Source organism: Planococcus citri, chromosome 1 (assembly GCF_950023065.1).
Source record: "Planococcus citri chromosome 1, ihPlaCitr1.1, whole genome shotgun sequence".
Taxonomy (NCBI): domain Eukaryota; kingdom Metazoa; phylum Arthropoda; class Insecta; order Hemiptera; family Pseudococcidae; genus Planococcus; species Planococcus citri.
The window spans coordinates 20,285,958-20,307,806 of record NC_088677.1 but is presented as its reverse complement, the minus strand read 5'-3'; the positions used below and the strand labels follow the sequence as shown (position 1 = coordinate 20,307,806).

At 33.4% G+C, this 21,849-nt stretch overlaps 3 protein-coding genes across 6 annotated transcripts; 2 read left to right on the top strand and 1 right to left on the bottom strand.

The window, feature by feature from the left end:
* Nucleotides 1-1,093: 1,093 nt before the first annotated feature.
* Nucleotides 1,094-9,675, top strand: LOC135849769 (zinc finger protein 800). 3 transcript variants are annotated; one of them, XM_065370344.1, is made up of 11 exons: nt 1,096-1,338; nt 1,821-2,007; nt 2,086-2,246; nt 2,326-2,472; nt 2,550-2,804; nt 2,880-3,060; nt 3,472-3,579; nt 6,163-6,278; nt 6,366-7,971; nt 8,047-8,332; nt 8,596-9,675. In XM_065370344.1, exons 2-10 carry the CDS (start codon nt 1,845-1,847, stop codon nt 8,325-8,327), a joined length of 3,018 nt encoding a protein of 1,005 aa, XP_065226416.1. In that variant the 5' UTR covers nt 1,096-1,338; nt 1,821-1,844; the 3' UTR covers nt 8,328-8,332; nt 8,596-9,675. The 3 variants fall into 3 exon arrangements, with proteins under 3 accessions (XP_065226417.1, XP_065226416.1, XP_065226415.1); XM_065370345.1 differs by having other exon boundaries at nt 1,094-1,338; nt 6,366-7,941; nt 8,047-9,675; XM_065370343.1 differs by having other exon boundaries at nt 8,047-9,675.
* LOC135849770 (28 kDa heat- and acid-stable phosphoprotein-like) lies at nt 8,558-15,327 on the top strand. Of its 2 annotated transcripts, none has more exons than XM_065370346.1 (5): nt 8,558-8,693; nt 13,944-14,041; nt 14,112-14,216; nt 14,301-14,574; nt 14,799-15,327. In XM_065370346.1, the coding sequence occupies exons 1-5, from the start codon at nt 8,558-8,560 to the stop codon at nt 14,858-14,860; spliced, it is 675 nt and encodes a 224-aa protein (XP_065226418.1). In that variant the 3' UTR covers nt 14,861-15,327. The 2 variants fall into 2 exon arrangements, with proteins under 2 accessions (XP_065226418.1, XP_065226419.1); XM_065370347.1 differs by lacking the exon at nt 8,558-8,693 and adding an exon at nt 13,397-13,557.
* Nucleotides 15,328-15,367: 40 nt separating this feature from the next.
* Nucleotides 15,368-17,310, bottom strand: LOC135849771 (zinc finger protein 138-like). The gene is made up of 2 exons (XM_065370348.1): nt 16,607-17,310; nt 15,368-16,074 (listed from the first exon to the last, which is right to left on the bottom strand). Exons 1-2 carry the CDS (start codon nt 17,246-17,248, stop codon nt 15,610-15,612), a joined length of 1,107 nt encoding a protein of 368 aa, XP_065226420.1. The 5' UTR covers nt 17,249-17,310; the 3' UTR covers nt 15,368-15,609.
* Nucleotides 17,311-21,849: the final 4,539 nt, after the last annotated feature.

The window sequence follows — 21,849 nt, the reverse complement described above, 5'->3', positions numbered from 1 at the left end:
AGCCTAGTGAATTACTGAGAGTTACAGCTTTCATCGTTCAAAAATTATTCAAGTTCAAAGTTGTAAAATTGATTAGCCCTGCAAAGTAAAAATCGAAATTGAATTTAAAACCAACGAAATTCTTCAGGGAGAACGTTTTTTTTTTTTTTTAGTTTTAATTAGTAAAGTACATAGGTACCTACTACCTATTCTGCATTTTTAAAATCCCATTTCACTTTGAGTTTTTCTTCTAAGCTCCACCTTTTTACGACAAAATTCAAGTTAAAATTTAGAAAAAGTGAACGATCCTTGAGATGAAGCATCCTTAAGGAGTTAAGGCAACTTCCGGCTGGGCGAGCATACTTCTCAGTTTTTATTATGTATGTATGTATTTTGCATTTTTGCACACTAATTTCAACTTCAAACTTTAATTTTTTTTCGAACAAAAAGTCAGAAATGAAAAAGCTTAACCTAAAGTTTCGAGAAAAAAAACAAAGTAAAGAAAAGAGTATAACATATGATGATAGAGAATATTTTGGTTCTTTAGTAGAACGTTAGTCGTTAAGGTGCTCACTGAAAATTCAAAGCTTAATTATTTTTACTCCTCGCCTCGCGACTGTTTTTACAACTTGAATCTGAATAATTTTCTAACAATCAAAGCTATACAGATACAGCTCTCAGTCTCAGTAAAAATGTAAAAATAATGAAAAAAAAAAACAAATTAGTGAGAGCAAATTCTGATTCCGAACAGTTTGCTTTTTTATAACACTCGTGTACTCCACCTACTAAGTATTCACTGAAAATTTTGAGCAATTTTAATTCAAAGTTGACACGTACAACGTACAAAATCCGAAAATGAAATATTGTGCTTTATGAATAATTTTATCGCCTTCGATCTTGTTTTACTGATGAATTTCCACACAAATGATCGCAGATGAAAGATTAATTTTTAACGAATTTTGCGACGAAAAAAAATATGAAAATCGAAGGAAACTTTGACTTTGAAATCTGTACGAACGAAATGAACGGCTACGGTTCCCGCGTTCAAAAAGAAAGAAAAATCGCCATCGCAGATCATTTCGGTGACGTGACGTAGTTCCGATTCCTAACGAAGTTTCCCGAGTACTTCCGATCGACTCAGAGAAACGGAACTTTGAATAATTTTCCTCTACGAAATTTCTTCAACACTCGATCCGATACGAAAAAGGAGAAATTCAGAAGTTTTAATGTTTCGACGATCTCGAGTTTTATATATTTAACGTGGAAATCAACCGCGTGATGTTCGATTTATCGATCACATCTTTTTAGCATGTAGTACGGTGATATCCCGTTATTCGAAGTTGTCAAACCATCTCAACGGTATGCATCTACGTTTTCATTATTATTTATTTAAAATATCGAATAATCGTATAAGTTATGGACTATTTCATCACAACTTGACGCACACGATTCCATCTGCATTTATACGTTGCCTGTGCCAATGATCTGTTCATCGTGAGGATGCTGTTCGAAGGCAAAATGTCACCACTTTGAACTCTCTCTCTAGTCAAGTTCTCCGTCGCTGATTCTAGTCTGTAATTTGTTAAATGATTTATGAGGTATATGAAACTGTTCATTTGCGAATTGCGCACTATTCATTTGTCTCGTTAACTCGAGTAAGATTCTGTATAACTTCACGTCACGAGTGAGAATATTGCTTATATTACTGTAACGATGCCTCGTTTCTGCGCATACTGTCTCCCAATCTCTAAGGAAAATGGAGCTCAATATATTGGTCGAATATCTTGGTTACTATTTGCTCGTCGAGTTTGCTTGCATTACAATTTATTGTCACGTTTCAGGGGCCTTTGTTACGCACCAGCATAATGTCGCAAATGGACGAAGATGACCCAAAAAGTAAAGAGAACTGGACGGAGAACGATCTTAAAGAAGCCATCAGAAGGATCAATGCGGGTGAAATGAATTTAAAAGAAGCTGAAAACGTGTACGGTATATCGCCTCGAACCATACATCGTCAAAGAGCTATCGGTACGTTGATCATGTGACCTAAAAGGCGCACTTTTAACGTCACGCCATTACCGAGCATATTATTGTATCGTGTTACAGAAAACATGAGAGCTCAATTAAATCCGGAAAAGGCGAAAAAACTGAAAAACGTCAATAACGCCGCACCTAAAAAAGATGTTACGCTTTTACGTAAACCTACAGATATAAGTTGTACCACGTTAACCGATGTCGTTAGTTTGCTATCTACAGCTACCGAAGAAGTAAGTTATAATCAAGATGGCCGCCGCGCCGCACCGTACGCGTTCTACGAGAGTTCTAAATCGGCGCATATTTCCGCAGGTGAAACAGCTTTTAAACCACGAGTGCGATTTAATATACGAGTGTAAAGTATGCAAGAATCTTTTTCGAAGCTTAGCTAATTTCATTTCGCATAAACGCGTTTATTGCGTTGATTTATACAGCGTTATACACGCACGATCGGACGAGGTTTGTATTCTTAACGTTATCTATGTTTTGTAATCCGAGTACGTTGTGTTATTTTCGATCGTCTTTTGTTTCGGTAGAATGACGATGAATCGGAGATAACCGTCGAAGAAAGGCTGAAGGAGAAAGAAAACATGAAAGAATTTACAGCCAAACCGTTCAGAGTTACTTGTAGAAAAGATCTTACCACTGTATTGAAACGAATCACAACCATGTCGGAATTATTACCTAGCGAGCCTATTTTGCATTTGCAAACCATCGAAAATACGCCGAGTGCCTTTCAACAAGTATTATTCTCCAATGGTAATGGTAACGAAGTAGCTATGCCTTTCAAGGTAACGACGGATTTTTTTCTAGTTGATATTCGAACTTATCTATCGAGACATCTCGCTAATAAAAATATGTTTTAGTCGGTCGAGGTTGTAGAAACCAACGAATCGAAGGAAAAAGAAAATAACGAAGTTGCAGCTGCTCCAACTCCGGTCGATACCACCGTTCCAGTAGAGAAAGAGAAGGAGAAGGAGAAGGAGAAAGAAAAAGAGAAACCAAAACCATCTCCTCCGCCTCCAGTTGAGAAATTACCGGAGAAAAGTAAGCATTTTCTTCGATCTGGGTATTTTTGATGAATTCACTTTAGGGTTACGTTTCGTTACGATTTTCTAATCGAAACGGTGCTCTTCAAGGTTGATCGTGTGATGATGTTTTGATAATTAATTGAGATTTTATTCGAGATAATGAATTATTTGAGGGGGTTTTCAAAACATAGTTCGTTTTGTATTTTCAAACTATTCGGTCGTTTTCTAGACGAGTGTTTCGAGTTGGTATGAAATTCGTCAAGGTTGCCAACACGACTGACACTGAAACGCCCATATGTAATTTGTACGAGTTGATTTTTACGTGTTTTTATGCGATTAGTTCGACTCGAATTTACGCGGAATTCGTTGAAAAAACGTTGAATATATCGAAGGTGGAAAATTAACGATTTTTTTTTTCATTTTACAGCATCAACTTCTACTGAAAAGCATTTCGTGGCGGAAAAAAGATTCCGGTGTCCGGTTTGCTTCGCTAATTTCACTTTGAAGAGATCTACGTTGAGGCATTTGAAATCAGGTACCTACGTAGAATTGATGAATTTTACAGGCATGAAATTCGGTCACATAAAAAGTGACTTAGTCACTTATTTCACTTGTAAGTCACTTTTGTCACTATTCCGGCGAAAATGGCCAAAAAAAGTGACTCTGGTTACTTTTTTTAAAGATTTGTCGCGTAAAAAAGAAAAAGTGCAAAATTTTAGGAAATGATCTTTTTAAAGATTTGTCATGTAAAAAAGAAAATGTGAAAACTTTAGGAAATGATCAATATTTTTCATGAAAATCCTTCAGAATCATCATTTAAAAAAAATTTAAAAATCAACTGTTCAACATTAAAAATGTAAGACGATGTGATTCGATAGAGCCGATATTTTCTAAACCGTACGAAGGTAGATCGAAAGATCAGGCAAAAATTTATCACTTGTCAGAATTTGAAGTGCTAAAGTGCCTTTTTGTCGATTTTTGGTGAATTTTTGAAAATCAAATTTAGGTCAAAAATGAGAGAAAAAAATCAACATTTTACCAAATTGACCAAGAAAGCTGAAATTTGGGCTATTTTCGACACGCCAATCTGGAGCCTCCAGCAGATTTTTGAAACTCAAAATTCCTCCAAAATTTCATCAAATGAAGCTGGAAAGCCGAAATTTATTCTGCGAACTAATTTCAATACGCTACGAAGTCGACTGCAGATGGATTTCAAGTCGTTTTGGAGCCTCCTGTGACTTTTTGAAAATTACTGGAGCCTCCAGTAGATTTTTAAAACTTTAATACGCTACGAAGTCACTGCTGGTGGATTTAAAGTCGTTTGGGAGCCTCCAGCAACTTTTTGAAGGTTGGATGGCGTTTTTTGTGAAATTTAAATTTCCAAAAAGTAGCTGGAAGCTTCAAAATTATTTGAAACCACCATGCAGTCGACTTCATATCGTATTGAAATTAGTTTGCGAAGTAAATTTCAGCTTGCTAACTCCATTATTTGATAAAATGTTGTGGTGATTTCAAGTTTCAAAAATCTACTGGAGGCTCCAGAACTGCTCAAAACGGATTGAAGCAGTTTCCAATCGATTTGGCATGTCGAAAATAGGGTATGTATATTGTATATCCCAAATTTCAGCTTTCTTGGTCAATTTGGAAAAATGTTGATTTTTCCCCTCATTTTTGGCCTAAATTTGATTTTCAAAAATTCACCAAAAATCGAAAAAGGCACTTCAGCACTTGAAATGTTGACAGGTGATTTTCTGCCCGATCTTATTTTGGGAAATATCAAGTTTCAAAAATCTACTGGAGGCTCCCTTGATTTTCAAAAAGTCGCTGGAGGCTCCAAAACGACTTGAAATCCACTTGTAGTCGACTTCGTAGCGTATTGAAATTACTTAGTTTGCAAAATAAACTGCTTTCCCAATTTCCAACTTCATTTGATGAAATTTTGTGGGAATTTCGATTTTCAAAAATCTGCTGGAGGCTCCAGTAATTTTCAAAAAGTCGTTGGAGTCGACTTCTTGTCGTATCAAAATTAGTTTGTGGAATGAATTTGACCTTTCCAACTCCATTTGATGAAATTTTGGGAAATTTAAAGTTTCAAAAATTTACTGGAGGCTCCAGTAATTTTCAAAAAGTCGCTGGATTCGACTTCTTGTCGTATCAAAATTAGTTTGTGGAATGAATTTGAGCTTTCTAACTCCATTTGATGAAATTGTGTGGGAATTTCGATTTTCAAAAATCTGCTGGAGGCTCTAGTAATTTTCAAAAAGTCGCTGGAGTCGACATATTGTCGTATAAAAATTAGTTTGTGAAATGAATTTGAGCTTTCCAACTCAATTTGTGGAAATTTGGGGAAATTTAAAGTTTCAAAAATTTACTGGAGGCTCTAGTAATTTTCAAAATTCGCTGGAGTCGACTTCTTGTCGTATCAAAATTAGGTTGCGGAATGAATTTGGGCTTTTCAACTCCATTTTATGAAATTTTGTGAGAATTTCGAATCTGCTGGAGGCTCCTTAATGCTCAAAACAGGTTGAAACAGTTTCCAATCGATTTGGCGTGTCGAAAATAGGGTATATCCCAAGTTTCAGCTTTCTTGGTCGAGTTGGTAAAATTTTGATTCTTTTCTCATTTTTGGCCTAAATTTGATTTTTCAAAAATTCGCCAAAAATCGAAATAGGCACTTTAGCACTTGAAATTCTGACAGGTGATAAATTTTTGCCTGATCTTTCGATCTACCTTTGTACGGTTTAAAAAATGTCGTGCAAGTCCTGTTGGAACGCAAAATCTGCAATTTCGGCTGACCTATAATGGCCGCCAATTTGTAAGTAGATCCACTTTTTCTTGAGGACAAAGGGTTGCAAATGTTTCTTAGGACTCTCCCTTTAAGAAAAAAAATTGTCCAGGAGGATCGACCGGGGGGGAGAGGGGGTGCAATAGATCTTTATGCGGGCTCCCCGACTAAGATAATATATTTTTGCTCTCATTTCTCAAAATTTTGGTCACTTTTTCGCTATTTTTCAGTCACTAAGGTCACTAAAAAAAATTAAATAGTAGATTTCATGCCTGATTTTATCAACGTTTCGCTAAATATTGACTAAAACCCTGTATTCGATTGTGATTTCAGTTCATCATAAATCCGTAGACCAAGTGGAGAAATTAAAATCGCGAATTCAGGTGCATTTCGTCAGAATAAAAAACAATTCGGGTGATTCGGCGAATAAAGATAAACAAGACGACCCTGTTAGTTGGAATAATTTTTCAAGAATCTGCATCCGAGGTTTCAATTCATCGAAATTACTCACCCGTGCATTTTTTTTTATCTTACAGAATAACCCGAAAGACGCATCTTGGGGCAAAGAATGTATGTCGTGTCATCGTTACTTCGTAAACAAACCCATCTACATGACGCATTTGAAGAGCTGCCGTCGTAATTCGGCTCGTAACAGCGAACGCAGCAGCGAAACGAGCTCGGATACCAGTCCACAAAAAAGCATACCTCTCGTACCGGTCGTCTCGCTGACACCGATCACCACCGGTAGTAGCTACTCGTCGAAATCCGACAGCGGCGAAGAAGACACTCCGGAACCTATACCAACTACTAGGAAAACCTCATCGAAGAAAGTCGCCCTGCCTTTAGCTTCGTCGTCTTCGTCATCGAAAAAAATCGGTATCCAAGTCCGCATGAATTACTGCAAAGATGCGGCCTGCGCTCCGAATAGCGCCAATGTCACTCCTAACTCGTACGCTACTACCTCTTCTGTGACATCTCAATCGAGCGACGAAAGCAGCCGAAGGAATTCTATTCTTAGTATAATCGGCTGCAGCGAGGATGTACTTATTAAAACCAGCGAGCCTTCGAAAGTCTGCCATAATACCAGGTCCGGTTCTAAATTGGCCAGTATTCTAGAGAATTTATACGACAAGAGAATCAAATCAGTCGAGAAAAGCGCACCTGCTCCGGCCCCAGCTCCGCCAGTCGTCGAATACGATCCGGCCAAAATTACGATATATTGTAACAGTTGTCGCAAAGTGTACCCGATTAATGAATTCAGCTGCGATGTTAGTCAAGATAATAGCCGAAAGTACTACAAATGTGCTCTTCGCGATTGTAACTTTCAGTCCGATAACGTCGATCAGCTAATGCCGCATTTATCGTCGAATCATCCGGCGTTATCGGATACCGAATTGGCTGCTACGAAATCGGTTTTTGTAGCCGTGTTTTGCGACGAGAACGGTCTCGACAATTTGGCCGATTGTAAAAGAAGGCCTATATTTTACGAAAAAGCAGCCACCAGCATAGCCGAAGACGTGAAATTAAAGAAGAAACCCAACGCCGTAGTTGAAAAGCCGAATTCTTCCAACGAACCGACTCTGTCGACCAGTAGCAATACCACTATTACCAACGTCAACGAAGCTAATAGCTCGAATGCGACTCAAAATCCGCCTAATAAGCGTAAATTACCATTAAATGTCGCTAAATCGAATCCGCTCAAACGTAAACAAAATGAAAAAGAGGTATCCAAAGTGAACGTGGAAAATTTCCAAAATATGCCCGCCAAATCAGAGGCGAAAGAAGAAAATAAGCCCGTTTCACGAGCACCGACTGAAAATGCCCGAACTGAAAATACCCATATAACTGTCAAACGAATTAAAAAAGCCAGAAAAGACGTGCCAACGTCGCCGGTACGTCCGAAGAATTTGAAACTGGAGCATAAAGTTGTCAACGGAGATATCGCGTCGGTGCAGGTGTCTTCGTCCGAAGACGAAGAGAACGGAAAGTCTCAAACGATACCGAAACTCAAACCCAATCATAGTAAAACTATTATCAAACACCAGAATATCACGTCGGTCGATCAAAAGCCTAGGAATAGCCCTCAGAAGATGAATTTAAATATATTTCAAAGTGAGTTATCACCTTCGCCGTCTACTCCAGGTTTGTATTACGTGATTTAGTCGCTCGAATTCTCCTTATAAAACGAGATCTAATTAATTTTTTTTCCTTTTATAGATTCCGATATGGATCAAACGGCTATGACCGACGAAAATTTAAGAAAATCCATCATGACAATTATATTCGGTAAAGATATGACTGCCGAGAAAGTAGAGCAGAGTATTTCGGCCAGAGATAAATCGCCTAGTTCGTCTTCGTCCGAATGTGATCGAGATAAACGCTACAGTTTTCGAATTGCCAAAAAATGCAATCAGAAGACCCCGGTTAAGGTCGAGAATAAAGAAGATAAAGCTTTGAAACCGTCGTGTCTGAATAAAGCCAAGCCTTCTTCGAGATAGCATAAGTGAGCCCTTATTTATTTACCATTTTGTCCAGTTCATTCTCTGATCTTCCTTGCCCGATTTTCTCAGTGAAACAAAAGGTCGTATCGCTAATTAAGATTATCATTTTTTATTTACCTGTAATTTATTTCGTGCGTGAAAATACTACCTATCTTTACAACTATTTCGAACGATAATTTTTTGAAAATTTATCATCGTAATTCGTGATATATTTTTTTATCCTTTGAATGTTTGAAGATCTGTTGCTTCTTTTTTTCGGTTGTAGGTATATTCGTGTAAATATTCTTGTTGTGTCTTATTCACGTGATACGAGCCGATCTACATATTTTGACCCCGGATGTTTGTATTACCCAAAGCCTAAAGGTATTAAATTCTTTATTCTAATAATATTATAACGAATTGATTCGTGATTCTAAAAAAATCGACTAAGATTTGTTTTATTAGCATGGAAATTGATTTTTCTACTAAAATATTCGTGTTTTTTGAAACAAAACTTGACTAAAAAAGTTGACCCCAATTTTTCGACGAACGATTCGTTCTTGTTATCGGTTCACAAAGTACAATATGCAGAAGTATTATCGACGTAATATTTTATGTGTTACGATAAACTGTTAGTAAGGTATTAGTTCCTGGCATATAATATATTTTTTCAACAAAAACATCGACGAAATTCGTCCTCGTTTCGCTGATGATAAATTTGTTGATGAAATATATACATATCTATGCATTATGGATTAATTATGGCGCATCACTTAATCACTTGTTGAATTATATGCATTTTATATATTTATTTTATCGTTTAATGTTTAATCATTATTAAAACTTTTTTTTTTTTTAAACGTGTTATGTAATACTCAAAAATAGTTACGTAGAATGACTTCAACCCATTGATTCTTCCTTTAAGTCGTTTCATCGTCGTTTTCCGAAGAATACGCGTATTATCGTTATTCGTTATACTTCTACCTGTGTATAATAACTACCTATTTTATAATTATTTTTCGTAATTTTTGATTGTGTGTTTCGTTTTTTTTTTCGCTCTTTTTTTTTGTTCTACTTTGCCCAAAAGTAGTACTAATTGATAGAGTTTTCGTAACGTTGACGTTGAAAAAAAAAAAACGCAAAACAACCAGTGAGTTTATTATTATTGTATTTTCTCGTATACGTACGTTAGGTTTTCTTATTATGTTTATTTTTTTTTTCAAGCATTTTTTTCGTTTCTCATTTCGTTGTTTTGTTATTTACGTTATTTACGATTACGATTTTTATTGTATAAGGCGTTGTAAATTCGACATTATTTGTAAGGTTTATTAAACGAGAAAGATTATTAAATTTCATTTTTCCGAAATATTGAGGTTTTATGATTTTTTTTTTTGGAAATTTGCTAGTTTTAGTTTTCGTGAGGGAAGAACATCGTCGATATGGGATCTAATCAGTCTGAAGAGATTTAATCCGAATCAGATCCGATCATTTTTCTCTTTGGAAAAGTTTTCTGCTGAAAAATTTCAAAAAAAGGTAAAATTTAACAAAATTGAGTAAGAATATTTTTTTTTTAATGAAAAGAATATATTTTAAAAATCCCTAACATACATGAAGTGTTGAGAACGTGTTAAATATTGAAGTAAAAACTCACAAAAATCCATTAAAATAACTAAAAATCACCAAAGAACGATGAATTAATTTCGGTAAAATTTTGGAAAATAAAGCTTGAATTGCATTGCATAAAATATTTAATTGAAAAAATTGATGAAATTTCAATAATCAAAAATTGCGTTAAAAAAATATTAAAAACGTGTTGAAGTGATGTGGAAACACTCGAAAAAATTATTGAAATTATTTTAAAATCCCCACCCCCCTCATAAAAAAGGATGAACAATTTGAAAAAAATGAATCCAAAATTGTTTAAAACGCCTTGAAACATTGCTTCAAAATAAGAGAGATTGATGAAATTTCAATAAAATTTGTCAAAAATAGTATGAAAAATTATCTTGAAAAATTATGTAAACAATCAAAAAATCATTTTAAAAGTCACCCAACAATGATAAAATTTTTGTAAAATTTGACAAAATTCACAAAAAAAAACAACTTCAAAATGACGTACAAACTCTTAAAAAAGCATTAATATCCATCCCTAAAAATTACCTACAGGCTAGAAGTACTGCAATTTGCCAAAAATGCATGAAAAAGTGCTAAAATGAGGTAAAAAAAACACCTTGAAAAGGCATTGAATAAAAAAATCGCCGAAAATTGGCAAAAAAAAGTAGGTACCATGGTACCAATTGGAATTGAATTGAAATGGAACGAAATGTTCAGCGGATGCATGAAAAAAATTGTTTGGAACTTGAATCAATGAGAGAAAATGAAAATGAAATGCAACAGTTAATGAAATTAAATTCAAATTTAAAATTTACTTCGATCAATTTAATGAAATCAAAAATTCAAAATCGATCCAAATAAAATACATTTTTTTTTCAAATTCAAATTTTCGTTCGTATCCTATTTTATTTTGATCCTCGAGTTTTTTTTTGGAGCAGGAATGCGTTAACAGCTGTTCATTCAACGTTCATTTCGGTCATGCAGTTCAATATTTTGAATTTTGATAATTTTTTGATTTTCAATTTCAATAATTTCAACTTACGATTTTCTTTCAATTTTTTCATCGCTAATGAAAATTTATCTGGATTAAAATTAAGAGGTAATCAAGTTTTTCTATCGATACAATTTTTCGAATTACCTATCTGTAATATCAACTGTTTTGTTTCATAGTTTTTTTTTTTATAAAGCACATTTCAATTTTCATTCATAGATTTTGTACAAGTCAGCTTTTAATTAAGATTGCTCAAAAGTCAAACTGTCACAAACTGTTCGGAATCAGAATTTTATCCTCAAGTTATTCAGGTTCAAATCAAACTTTCAAAGTTGTAAAAAAAACAGTCGTGAAGAGTATAAATAAAATTTTGAATTTAAACTGCTTGAAATTTTCAGTGAGCACCTCAGTGCTCAGCGCTCTACTGCAAAACCAAACCAAAATATTCTGCATATTTTTTACCCTCTTTAGGTCTTTATTTTGTTTTTTTTTTGTTCTCGAAACTTCAGCTTTTACTGTTCAGAAGTGATAAAAGTTTCAAATTGAAGAAAATGTGGAAAATAAAAACTGAAAATTGAATATAATGCTTGCCTAATACCTTTATAGGAATTAGGAAACTTCATCACGCGGATCGCCCACTTTTTCCAACTTTGAACTTGAATTTTGTCAAAAAATGTAGAGTTCGGAAGAAAAAAATCAAAAAAATAATTATTTAAAATGATCATGCGAAGATTTTTGAAATTTAAAAACATCGTGATTAAATGATTATAGACCAAAAACAATTTCAGGTTGGAAAATTTGTTCAAAACGAAGTTTTTTTGGTAAATAGTAAAAAAATCGTTCGAAAATCACAAAAAAGGGGTTTGAAAATCGCAAAAAAAGTTTAAAAGTAAAAAAAGTATTCGAGAATCACAAGCGGTTCAAAAGTTGTTCAGAATGAATTTTTTTTTAATGGCAAAAATTCTTCAAAAATTACAAAATAGCTGGGCTCAAAAATAGTAAACAATATTCAAAGATTACAAAATGTTCAATAATTAATTGTTCAAAATATCGCAAAAATTCATCATTCACGAAAATCATGTACCCAGATTTTTCAAATTCAAAACACCCTGCTAAAATGGATTGACTGAAAGCAATTTCAAGTTGGAAAATTTGTTCGAAATAAAGCGTAATTTTTTTTTAAAGCGATGAAAATTTTTTCGAAAATCACAAAAAAGGGTTCAGAAGGTATAAAAAGTGTTCGAGGAGTATTCATTTTTTTTGTAGTAGGAAAAATTGATCCAAAATCGTAAAAAAGGATTCAAAAATTGTCAAAGGTATTCAAAAATCTCAAAAACGATTCGAAATATTCCAAAAATTATCCATAATGATCATAAAAACTTTTTTATACCAAAATATATCAAATAAGAATGCAACAACAATTTCAAAATGAAAAAATTCGTTGAAAATGAAGCATAACTTTTTTGAACGCGGAAAAATCGAAAAAATTGTTCAAAAAACACAAAAATGGTTCGAAAATTGCAAAAGGTGTTGAAAAATTACACAAAATATCACAAAAATCATAAAAAATGATCATTAAAAATTTTTTTAAATTGAAAAAGAACTTGTTTAAAGTGACTGGACTAAAAACAATTTCACGTTGAAAAACCTATTCAAATATAAACTTTTTTTTCTTTGAAAATTGAAAAAAAATTGCCCGAAAATCACAAGAGGGGTTCGAAAATTTTATTGCCAAAGGTGTTTAAAAATATTTTCAATAAAAGTGCTCGTGGATCACAAAAAGTTCAAAAATTGTAACTAAAGTCTAAAACACACTTCACACTTGTTAGTTGTGACTACCTACGTGCTCCCTGAAAAGTTTCGGTGATTTTAAATTCAAAGTTTGATTTGACTCTGCAGGACTGATTGAATTAATTTTACAACTTTGAAACTTAAACTAAGCTGCAGTCTGTAACTCTGAGTAAATCACAATATGTATTAGAGAAAATAAATAGGTATCCGAAGTTCCGAACGGTTTTTCAAAACACTTATACTTAATACAAAATACTCACTGAAAAATGAAAATTTTCATTATGAACTCAATTTTCAACTTTCAAGTTGACACATCATTCATACAAAAAAATAAGTACTGAAAAGTGAAAAGTGAAAAGTAAAGCATTGTTGTTTGTAGAATTGTAGGTATAGTAGGTATGATGAATTAATGGGAAATTTTATCATCTTCAACTTTAATTTTATTCTTATTCGACTTAATCCTGATAAAATTTAACGCTAATCCATTCACATTGAATTTAATTTTTTTCAAAAATTAAAAAAATTAAAAATGAAAATGAAAGACGAGAAACTAGACAGTTGAGTCAGTTGAGTGTAAAAAGCAGTGAACAGCTGATGGAACAGGCAACAGCTGATGCAGCAGAAAAAGAATCATATACGTCATCTCAGATTGTGATTTGTACGCATCCTGCGTTCAAAAAGAATAGTTGCAATTGCAAATTTTCTTCGAATTTGTTTATCAATAATAATTTTACAAAATAATTGAATTTCGAAAATAAATTCATTATAATTTTGTATTTTTAAGTAATGCTGTAATAGTTATCATATTTATTAATTAACGTTGTGTTATTCATGTACTGAAGATGCCCAAATGTAAGTAAGATCAACTAATCAAGCTGAAATCTTCATACTTGAAGCATTGATAAGGGCCAAGGCATCATCTCATCATGAACTATTTCAATCAAAAGAATTCAAAATTTCTGCAGTCTTTTTCAAAGTGTTTGACTGTTGAAGTTCATTTCATGCAGCATCACAATCTGAAATCGAAACAGTTGACGAATTCTTTCGTATCTGAACAAATCTTGCCCTGAAAATTCGCAACAAAGTGCACTATTGATTCAGAATTCATCTCTGTTAACATTTTTTCGTAAATGGAATTTCCAATATATTCAGTCAAACTCGAAGAATGCATTTTTACTTCTATATAATCCACGAATTGTGGACAAATGACCCAATACTGACTGTATTTTTTGTTGCAGCCAAATTCACGAACCATAAAGGACGGAATCGTCGTTTCACGAACCCCGATGAATTAGAAAGAGAACGATTAAAAGAAGAAAAAGAGAAATCTTGGCGGGTACTAAAAAATTCGCACATTACTGAACACTATTTATCCACACATTTTATATTAATCGCTCGTATTTTAGGCAAAAAATCGTGATCTACCTCCCAGCGAGAGCGAAGAAAGCGATGAAGAAGAAAACGAAGAAGGATCCGGTGACGAAAGTGATAGCTCAGATTCCGAAGATGGTGTAAGTATATCTCATTTTCGGATACCCTTTTTCAAATCCGATCATATTTTTCCGACACTTATTCGAGATTTTTGTTCATTATAGGGCAAAGCTAAGGGTGTCGAAGGTTTGATATCTATCGAGAACCCGAACCGTATACAGAAAAAGGCCAAAAAAGTAACCGCTATTACGGAAAACGATAATCCTCAGTTATCTCGTCGGGAACGAGAAGAATTAGAAAGACAACGAGCAGCTCAACATTATCAGAAGCTCCATGCCGAAGGTAAAACCGAAGAAGCACGTTCCGATCTGGCTAGATTAGCTATTATTAAACAACAGAGAGAGGAAGCGGCCAGGAAACGAGATATGGAGAAAAAAGGTATTGAATATTCTCTTGCGAGATGAGCTGGTTTCGTTTTGACGCCGATTCTCGAGAATCTATTCCTTAGACAGTTATTTTTCTAAGAATGAAGACTTCATTGTTGACTTCATAAACCTTAAAAGAAGATGATTCCGAGACTCTTCGTTAGAACGAGCACAGCTACAGTAATTATTAATTAAGTACCTATCTGTCTATTAATCATTTTTTTTTTTTCGTTTCAGAAAAAGAAGTAGCCAAACAATCTAAAACTGTCCAAGTCCAGAAAGCTATTGGAAAGCAATAAACAATTTTTTTGTACTTTCCATTTTTACTATCGGCTGATTAATTTACCATTAATTTATGTATTATTTCTTATAATTTGTTGAATTTCCTAATGATCTTTTTTTAGAGAAAATTATCCTTATGATGCTGTTTGATTTACAGTCTAATTTCCCCCTCAAATATGATTATTTATTTTCTCCCTCATTCTAAGCAATTCTGTCATAGGTAAAAATATTTTTAGAAAGAAATTTAGTTTCCGGTTTTCTAGGATTTATTTATTGTCAGCGCAGGTACCTTAAAAGTAGATGAAATTGTCACTTTATTGCGTGCGAAGTATTATTTACCTATTTTAAGATGTTCTGTTTCACTTTGAATTCGGTTTCAATATTTTTTATTCTTTTTACGATGTGAAAATAATTTCATTTTTTTTTTTTTTTCGTTATCTTTACGGATCATTTTTACGCATTATAATAAAACTGTAAAAACGAACGTCGAGTTATGTTTTTTTTTTTTTTTGGCACAATATTCATAGAAGGGATCAGCGTTGAAATGATTAACCACACGAGATTTTTAAATAACTGTCTTATTTCAAGCTGAAAAACAAGTTCATTATAACAATATCATTCTATAAACTATCGATAAGGTAAAAATTGAAATAGATAAAAACTTTTCAAATATATAAAAGAAAGGGGTAACTAAAAAAAAGTACTCTAAGTATATTGTGTAAAATAAAAACATAATTAATTAAAAATTGGCCGTCGTTTGAAGCTTTTATAAAATAGCTTTCGAGCTCGAGGTAGTAGATTGAATAGCTAATCGTAATCTTTTGGTAATATGACCCTGAGTGTGTTTCTGCAGATGATCTCTACGATAAAAAGCTTTGCCACATTCCGAACAAACGTGACCTTTCTCGCCAGAATGCACGATGTAGTGTCTGGCAAGATGCTCGGTTCTTTTGAAAGTTTTCGAACACGTGTCACACGTGTAAGGACGTTCTTCACTGTGACTTAGTTGGTGTCTGTCCAGATGCTCTTTACGTTTTAATCCTGCGCCGCAAACTATACAAATAAATCGTCTCTGGACTCTGTGATTGGCGAGATGTTGTTCTAGGACGAATTTATCAGGATAGGCCATATGGCATTCGGAACAGCAAAAGAATCTTGAGCCATCGGGAGCTGTCACGATTCGAACGTCTCCTAAGCCTTGTCTTTTTCTACCTTCGGTGGGGGGTGCGATCTGAAATAAATAATAGGTTGAAATTAAGTTATCGTGGAGCGAGTTGGAAGAATAGAAATCTTAATTAAAATCAGCTCTATGCTAAAATAAAATAGAAATGTGAAATGATTTGAATGAAAAAAAGAGAACAGATAGTCAAAAGTGGCCCAAAAAAAATCAGTAATACAGAAGCATCTAATAATCTAAAAAAAAATAATAATAAAAATAAATTTTCATCGTTCAAAGTAAAATAAATATTTTTTTCGATGATACTTACTCACTTCAAAATGAAATACTCAAATCGAACAATCAATAATAAAATGAAAAGAATAAGGAGTAAAATTCGCAAAATATTTTCTACGAAGCAGAAAAATAATAATCAACTTGCATCAGCACTACCTACATAGTGAAAGATGACACTGCAAATGATAATAATAAACAATTATTTTGAAAATGAATAAATAAAATTAAAAAAAAAAAAAAATACCAATAAACTCGAGTGAAAATAATTCAAAACAAGCTCAACGCAGATTTTGTACAGAATCAAACTAACCTTAAGAAACTCCCTCAAACTGGTCAAATACTCAGCAACTTTATTTCCCGATTGCAGAGCAGCAAAACCTTCCCATTGGCTCAGCCTCTCTTGTTCTTCAAGAGTCAAAGGATCAGTCATAGTTCCAACATCGACTACCATGAACTTGGATTTATACAAACTGGCACAGGTACTAATATTACTGGATGTCGTCGAAGACTTATCCGCAATCGACGAATAAATACTAGTGGAGAATTTCAAATACTCGTTGTCTTGTTTGGATAAATTCTTATGCAGTAGTTTCGTTGTTGTATCGAGTAATTGATTATTGTACGATATATGACTATTTTTCTTCTCAGCACTCAGGCTACCTCTGCCTTGTTCTTTGAAGCTCGACTCGCCTGTAGATGATTCAGCTTTGGCGTTGATGTAGATACTGTTATGTCTCATCATCGAATCGAAATTCTGTAAGGTTGTATTTAAGTGGTATCTCGAGGTATCGTTGATAACTTGATGAGGTAAAATTGATGCATGACCCAATTTATCGACGATATTGTGTGTTTGTAAGTGCAACCGAGAACTGAACGACTCAGCTTGAGGATTGAAATGATTCTCGTGTAAGCCTACCTGGCTCGTGATATCATTGTACTGTAGATGATTCATTTTCACATCAAATTTCTCTTGAATAGTGGTAACTTGAGGGTAAAAATCGTCGGTAATATTAATTTAATTAACGTTAAAACAATCTTTGATGTGGTGATGCTTCATCTCAACCAATAGGAATAGGTACGAATTGATTTTACAGTTAGGTAGCACTTTCAAATAGACACATTATAACTGAAATTATTCGCATATTTTGTTTTAAAATGCTGATAATAATTATCAACATTTTTTTACAATTTTTATAAGGAGCGTGTTCCGACCGGCGCAGGAGTGAGTCTGGTTTTCACCGAAAATCCTTTAATTTAATGCTGAGTAAAACTTTTTCTGGAGAGCTATTTATCACCAATGCTGGTGGTTTCATTTTTCAGGTGGTATAGGTACAGAAATTTAGAACTTCGAAGTTCAAATTTGAAATTTTTGTTATCGTATCAAGTTTTTTTTTAAACACGGATTTTGACGATTTAAAATTCATTAATGGATTTTGGATTTTACTGAGTTTACCAGGTTTACCTACCTACTTGTTTTTTATTTTTTTTAAATTTTATTTTATTTTTTGTAAAAAATTTCAAGTCTTACTTTTTTTGTCAGTCTAGTCAGTCTTGTCTTATTTGACAATAAACTGTTTTGTTTTACCAGAAATTGTAAAATTCAGAACTTTGTTGCCAAAAATTACCAAAAAAAAGTTTCTTTGGAAAACTTGTGATTTGAAAAGTGAAACAGCATCAATTTTAATGTGAAAATTCGATTTTTCTGATCTCAACTTTTAGAAATTTTACGAGTTCTCGTTCATCAAATAAATTATAGCAATTTTATGTAAAGTTCGCTACGAAGAAGGAAATGGAGAAAAATAGAAACTAAATCATTCTTAATATGGGAAAAAATTCGGTGAAAGAGGTTTCAAGTGACCATCACTGAAGCACCGAAGGTTGTTGAAAATCGAATTTATCCACTTCATTCATTCATTCAGTTCCATCGGTCACATGTCACATATAAATCCGTGTTATCTCTTCGTCAGAATTTCATTTTCGTTCCCATCTCTTCATTACACAGCTTTGAACTTTTCTAAAATCGAATAAAGTAGAAAAGCTCTGAAAGACGAATCTATTCAAAGTACTCGAACATAGCCGAAGGCTAACCTAACGGAGTTGCACGAACGCTAACCTAACCTAACGGAATTGCCCGAAGGCTAACCTAACGGAAATACACGAAGTCTAACCTAACCTAACTACAGCAAAATCCCGATCGATTTTCTGCTAACCTAACCTAACTGTAGCAAAATTCGATTGATTGCTGCGTTCTCTTACAATGATAGGGTTAGGTTTGCGTGTTTTTAGTGTGCGTAGCACACTATTGGTTTCGCTTTGAGAAATGAAATTTCATTATACATGAATGTTCTCTTAAACTATCCTACCGTTTTTTGTACCTATTGGACACCATTTGAGAATCATTAAGGCGGAGGGAATAGATTATTTTTCATTCAATTCGGATGGGTAATTGCTGAGTAATTGCAATTTTAGTTCATTATTTTAATGCATTAAATCCTAAAAAAGGGAAAAGGGGACTTGCAAAACACCTGCCGCTCATTGTACCCTGCTATACCCCCAGTCTATTCCATCTCCGCTTTTCAAATCAGCTGTCTCATTGTACCCTGTTACACCCCTCATCTGTTAGCTGTATGTTCCAAGTGGGAGTGGTTTGGTGGGGCGTTTACCCAACAAATATATTCTTTTAATGCCCTAACCCACCATGTGAACTCGTAGTCGGATGGTTAGGGCATGTAGGTAGGAATAGGAATTGTAGGGTCCCAGGTTCGAATCCCCATCAGGTAGGTAGGTATAGGTGACGGAATTTTCGTTGGAAATATTGGATAGGTAAATGCTGTGGAGTGAGTACATGATGCTGGTGCAAAAAAAAAACGAATTTTGAACCCTGTAGCCCCCTCATTTTGATTTATAAAAACAAAGTTATGAAATATGATGATATCATTTTGCTAAATGAATTTTCATTTCACTTATTCAAATACTTTTTACTATACCTATAGCGCCGTAAGTACAGTAAAAATTACCTTGAGATGAGTAATTTTTACTTTTTATGATATAAAAATTACTTTAAAATGAACTTGGTTAATGTAATTTTTATTATCATGCTTTAGTAAAAATTATTAAAACAAAATGATTTTTACTAATGTTATAGAAAAATTTATTAAAATGATGATTTTTACTATAAGATTACAGTAAAAATTATTATTGTAACTGAACAGTTGAAAATTGCTGATTTTCAAAACAAATTTTATCATACTTATTATTATGTATTTTTGTATGGGATCTGGTTATTGTGCTAAATATGTAGTCAACATTTTTTGTAAAAATTACCCATATTTTTTTCGTGTTATTTAGAGGCAATGCGAATTCTTAACATATTTTATATGATTTAATAATTTTAGAATCAAAGGCAAATTCTGAAAATTGGTTTGAAATTTTATATTTGAAGACAATGGAAATTCTAAAAAAAATATGAAAATTTGTCATTTAGAGACACTGAGAATTCCAAAAATTGATTAAAAGTTCTATAAGTTGTAGATAATGTGAACTTGAAAATGATATGAATAATTGAAGAGCTCTATTCCAAAGTGGGTTAAGTCATTTTTTCCTCCAAAAAATGCGTTTAAAGTTTTTGATACTGAAATTTGTTCTGTTTCCAAAGGTCGGTGCACCTTTCCTTTCTTTGGACGTAGAACAATCACTTGTAGAAAAATTTACTTTGAAAAATCCATCCCACTTTGGAATAGAGCTCTTCAATTATTGTATGTAATATATATGAAGATAATGAGAATTCTGAAAAATTAGAGGCATGTACTACTTAGCTATGTAATAGCGGTTATAGCTGTAGAAAAGGCAGCTAGCTACGCACACTTTGCAGCTAATAAGCTTGGCTTAGCTGTCTAGTTTTCATGCGAACTCAATTAAACCAGTGAGTTTAGCAAAAAGCTTATTACCAACTCTAGCTTTTAAGCTACGGAGAATTAAATCATCTCATTGCAAAATGGAAGAATTGATAAATAAATTGAGAAGATGTGTATTAAAGTCGTTGCGAATTTTTTAAGTTACCTAATTGTTGTTTCAGAAATTAACAGTCAAGTCGACGAAAATTTTCAAGCTCATTTATTAATTTCATATTTCATTTATTTAAAAACGAGCCTTGCAATTAGTAACAAACAAAATTTTCAAAGATCGGTTCTAATTCCAAATCTTTCGATAGATCGTAAGATTCTTTTCCATCTACAGTTTTCTCTAACAGCTCTCATTTCTTTTCAAATCAAATTTTAATTTCAAAATCACTTTCAACAGCGAAAGTTCTGTTTCATTAGGGATGTTTGCAACCTATCAAACTGCGTTGGAAATTTGGAATTTTTCCAGAAATTTTGAACAGTTTTTAGCTCCAAAATCGGCTGATAATTTTCAAGACTTTCGAAAGAGTGACATGTTATGTATCAAACTGGGTTGAAATTTTGACAGAAATTCAAATATTTCAACGAAAATTTTTTTTGAGCATTTTTGAAAAATTTTGAGCTCTAAAATCGGGCCGATTTTTGGAATTTTTGAAAAAGTGTCCTATACGACTCGTCTTTACAATACAGTATGACACAAACGTAGTGTTCGGTGGCTTTTATTTTCTAGTGGAAAGAGCTAGTGAGATGAATGAAGCGGCGTTGAGTAGGGAAAACTAATAAGGGATTTCAAAAGCGATCTTGAAAATTTCAGGCCCAAGCACAGGGTGCCCACAAATTGAAAAATCGGTTTGGCCAAAAAATTGAAACCGGTTTTTATTGGCGCAATGTACTATTATCACCTAAAAATTGGAGATGGAGAAAAAAGCTAAAAAGGCTTGAAACAAAAGTTGTAGAGCGTGAAAAATTTAACCATTTTCGCTGATCAGATTTTGAAACCGGTTCATCAATTTGCAACCAGTTATCAAAAATTACATAAAAATTGGAAATTGAGAAAAAAAACTTGAAACGTTGAAACAAAAGTTGTGGGGCGTGATGAATTACCTACACAATTCCATCTAGCCTCAATCTGAAACTGGTTCATTGGTTCGCATTTAGAAACCCGTTTTTGACAATCAATCAGCTATAAAAGTTGGAGATAGGGAAAAAAGCTTGAAACAAACGTTGTAGAGAGAGAGCGTGAAAAATTGAACCATTTTCGCTGATCAGATTTTAAAACCGGTTCATTAATTTGCAACCAGTTATCAAAAATTATCTAAAAATTGGATATCGAGAAAAAAGCTTGAAACAAAAGTTGTAGGGCTTGAAAAGTTACACAATTCTGTTCAATCACATTTTGAAACCGGTTCATTGGTTCGCATTTTAGAAACCCGTTTTTGACAATCAATCAACTATTAAAGTTGGAGATAGAGAAAAAAGCTTGGAACAAAAGTTATAGAGCGTGAAAAATTGAACCAATTTCGCTGATCAGATTTTAAAATCAGTTCATCAATTTGCAACCAGTTATTAAAAATTATCTAAAAATTGGATATCGAGAAAAAAGCTTGAAACAAAAGTTGTAGGGCGTAAATCAACTATAAAAGTTGGAGATAAA

Excerpts from the sequence above, each read along its gene's own strand:
- LOC135849769 (XM_065370344.1), top strand. The coding sequence starts at position 1,845 with ATGTCGCAAATGGACGAAGATGACCCAAAAAGTAAAGAGAACTGGACG. Across the intron at positions 2,008-2,085 it reads ACATCGTCAAAGAGCTATCG|AAAACATGAGAGCTCAATTA; the intron begins GTACGTTGATCA and ends ATCGTGTTACAG. Across the intron at positions 3,061-3,471 it reads TGAGAAATTACCGGAGAAAA|CATCAACTTCTACTGAAAAG; the intron begins GTAAGCATTTTC and ends TTCATTTTACAG.
- LOC135849771 (XM_065370348.1), bottom strand. The coding sequence starts at position 17,248 with ATGAATCATCTACAGTACAATGATATCACGAGCCAGGTAGGCTTACAC. Across the intron at positions 16,075-16,606 it reads GTTTGAGGGAGTTTCTTAAG|ATCGCACCCCCCACCGAAGG; the intron begins GTTAGTTTGATT and ends TATTTATTTCAG.
- LOC135849770 (XM_065370346.1), top strand. The coding sequence starts at position 8,558 with ATGTTTGAAGATCTGTTGCTTCTTTTTTTCGGTTGTAGGTATATTCGT. Across the intron at positions 14,042-14,111 it reads AAAAAGAGAAATCTTGGCGG|GCAAAAAATCGTGATCTACC; the intron begins GTACTAAAAAAT and ends CTCGTATTTTAG. Across the intron at positions 14,217-14,300 it reads GCTCAGATTCCGAAGATGGT|GGCAAAGCTAAGGGTGTCGA; the intron begins GTAAGTATATCT and ends TGTTCATTATAG.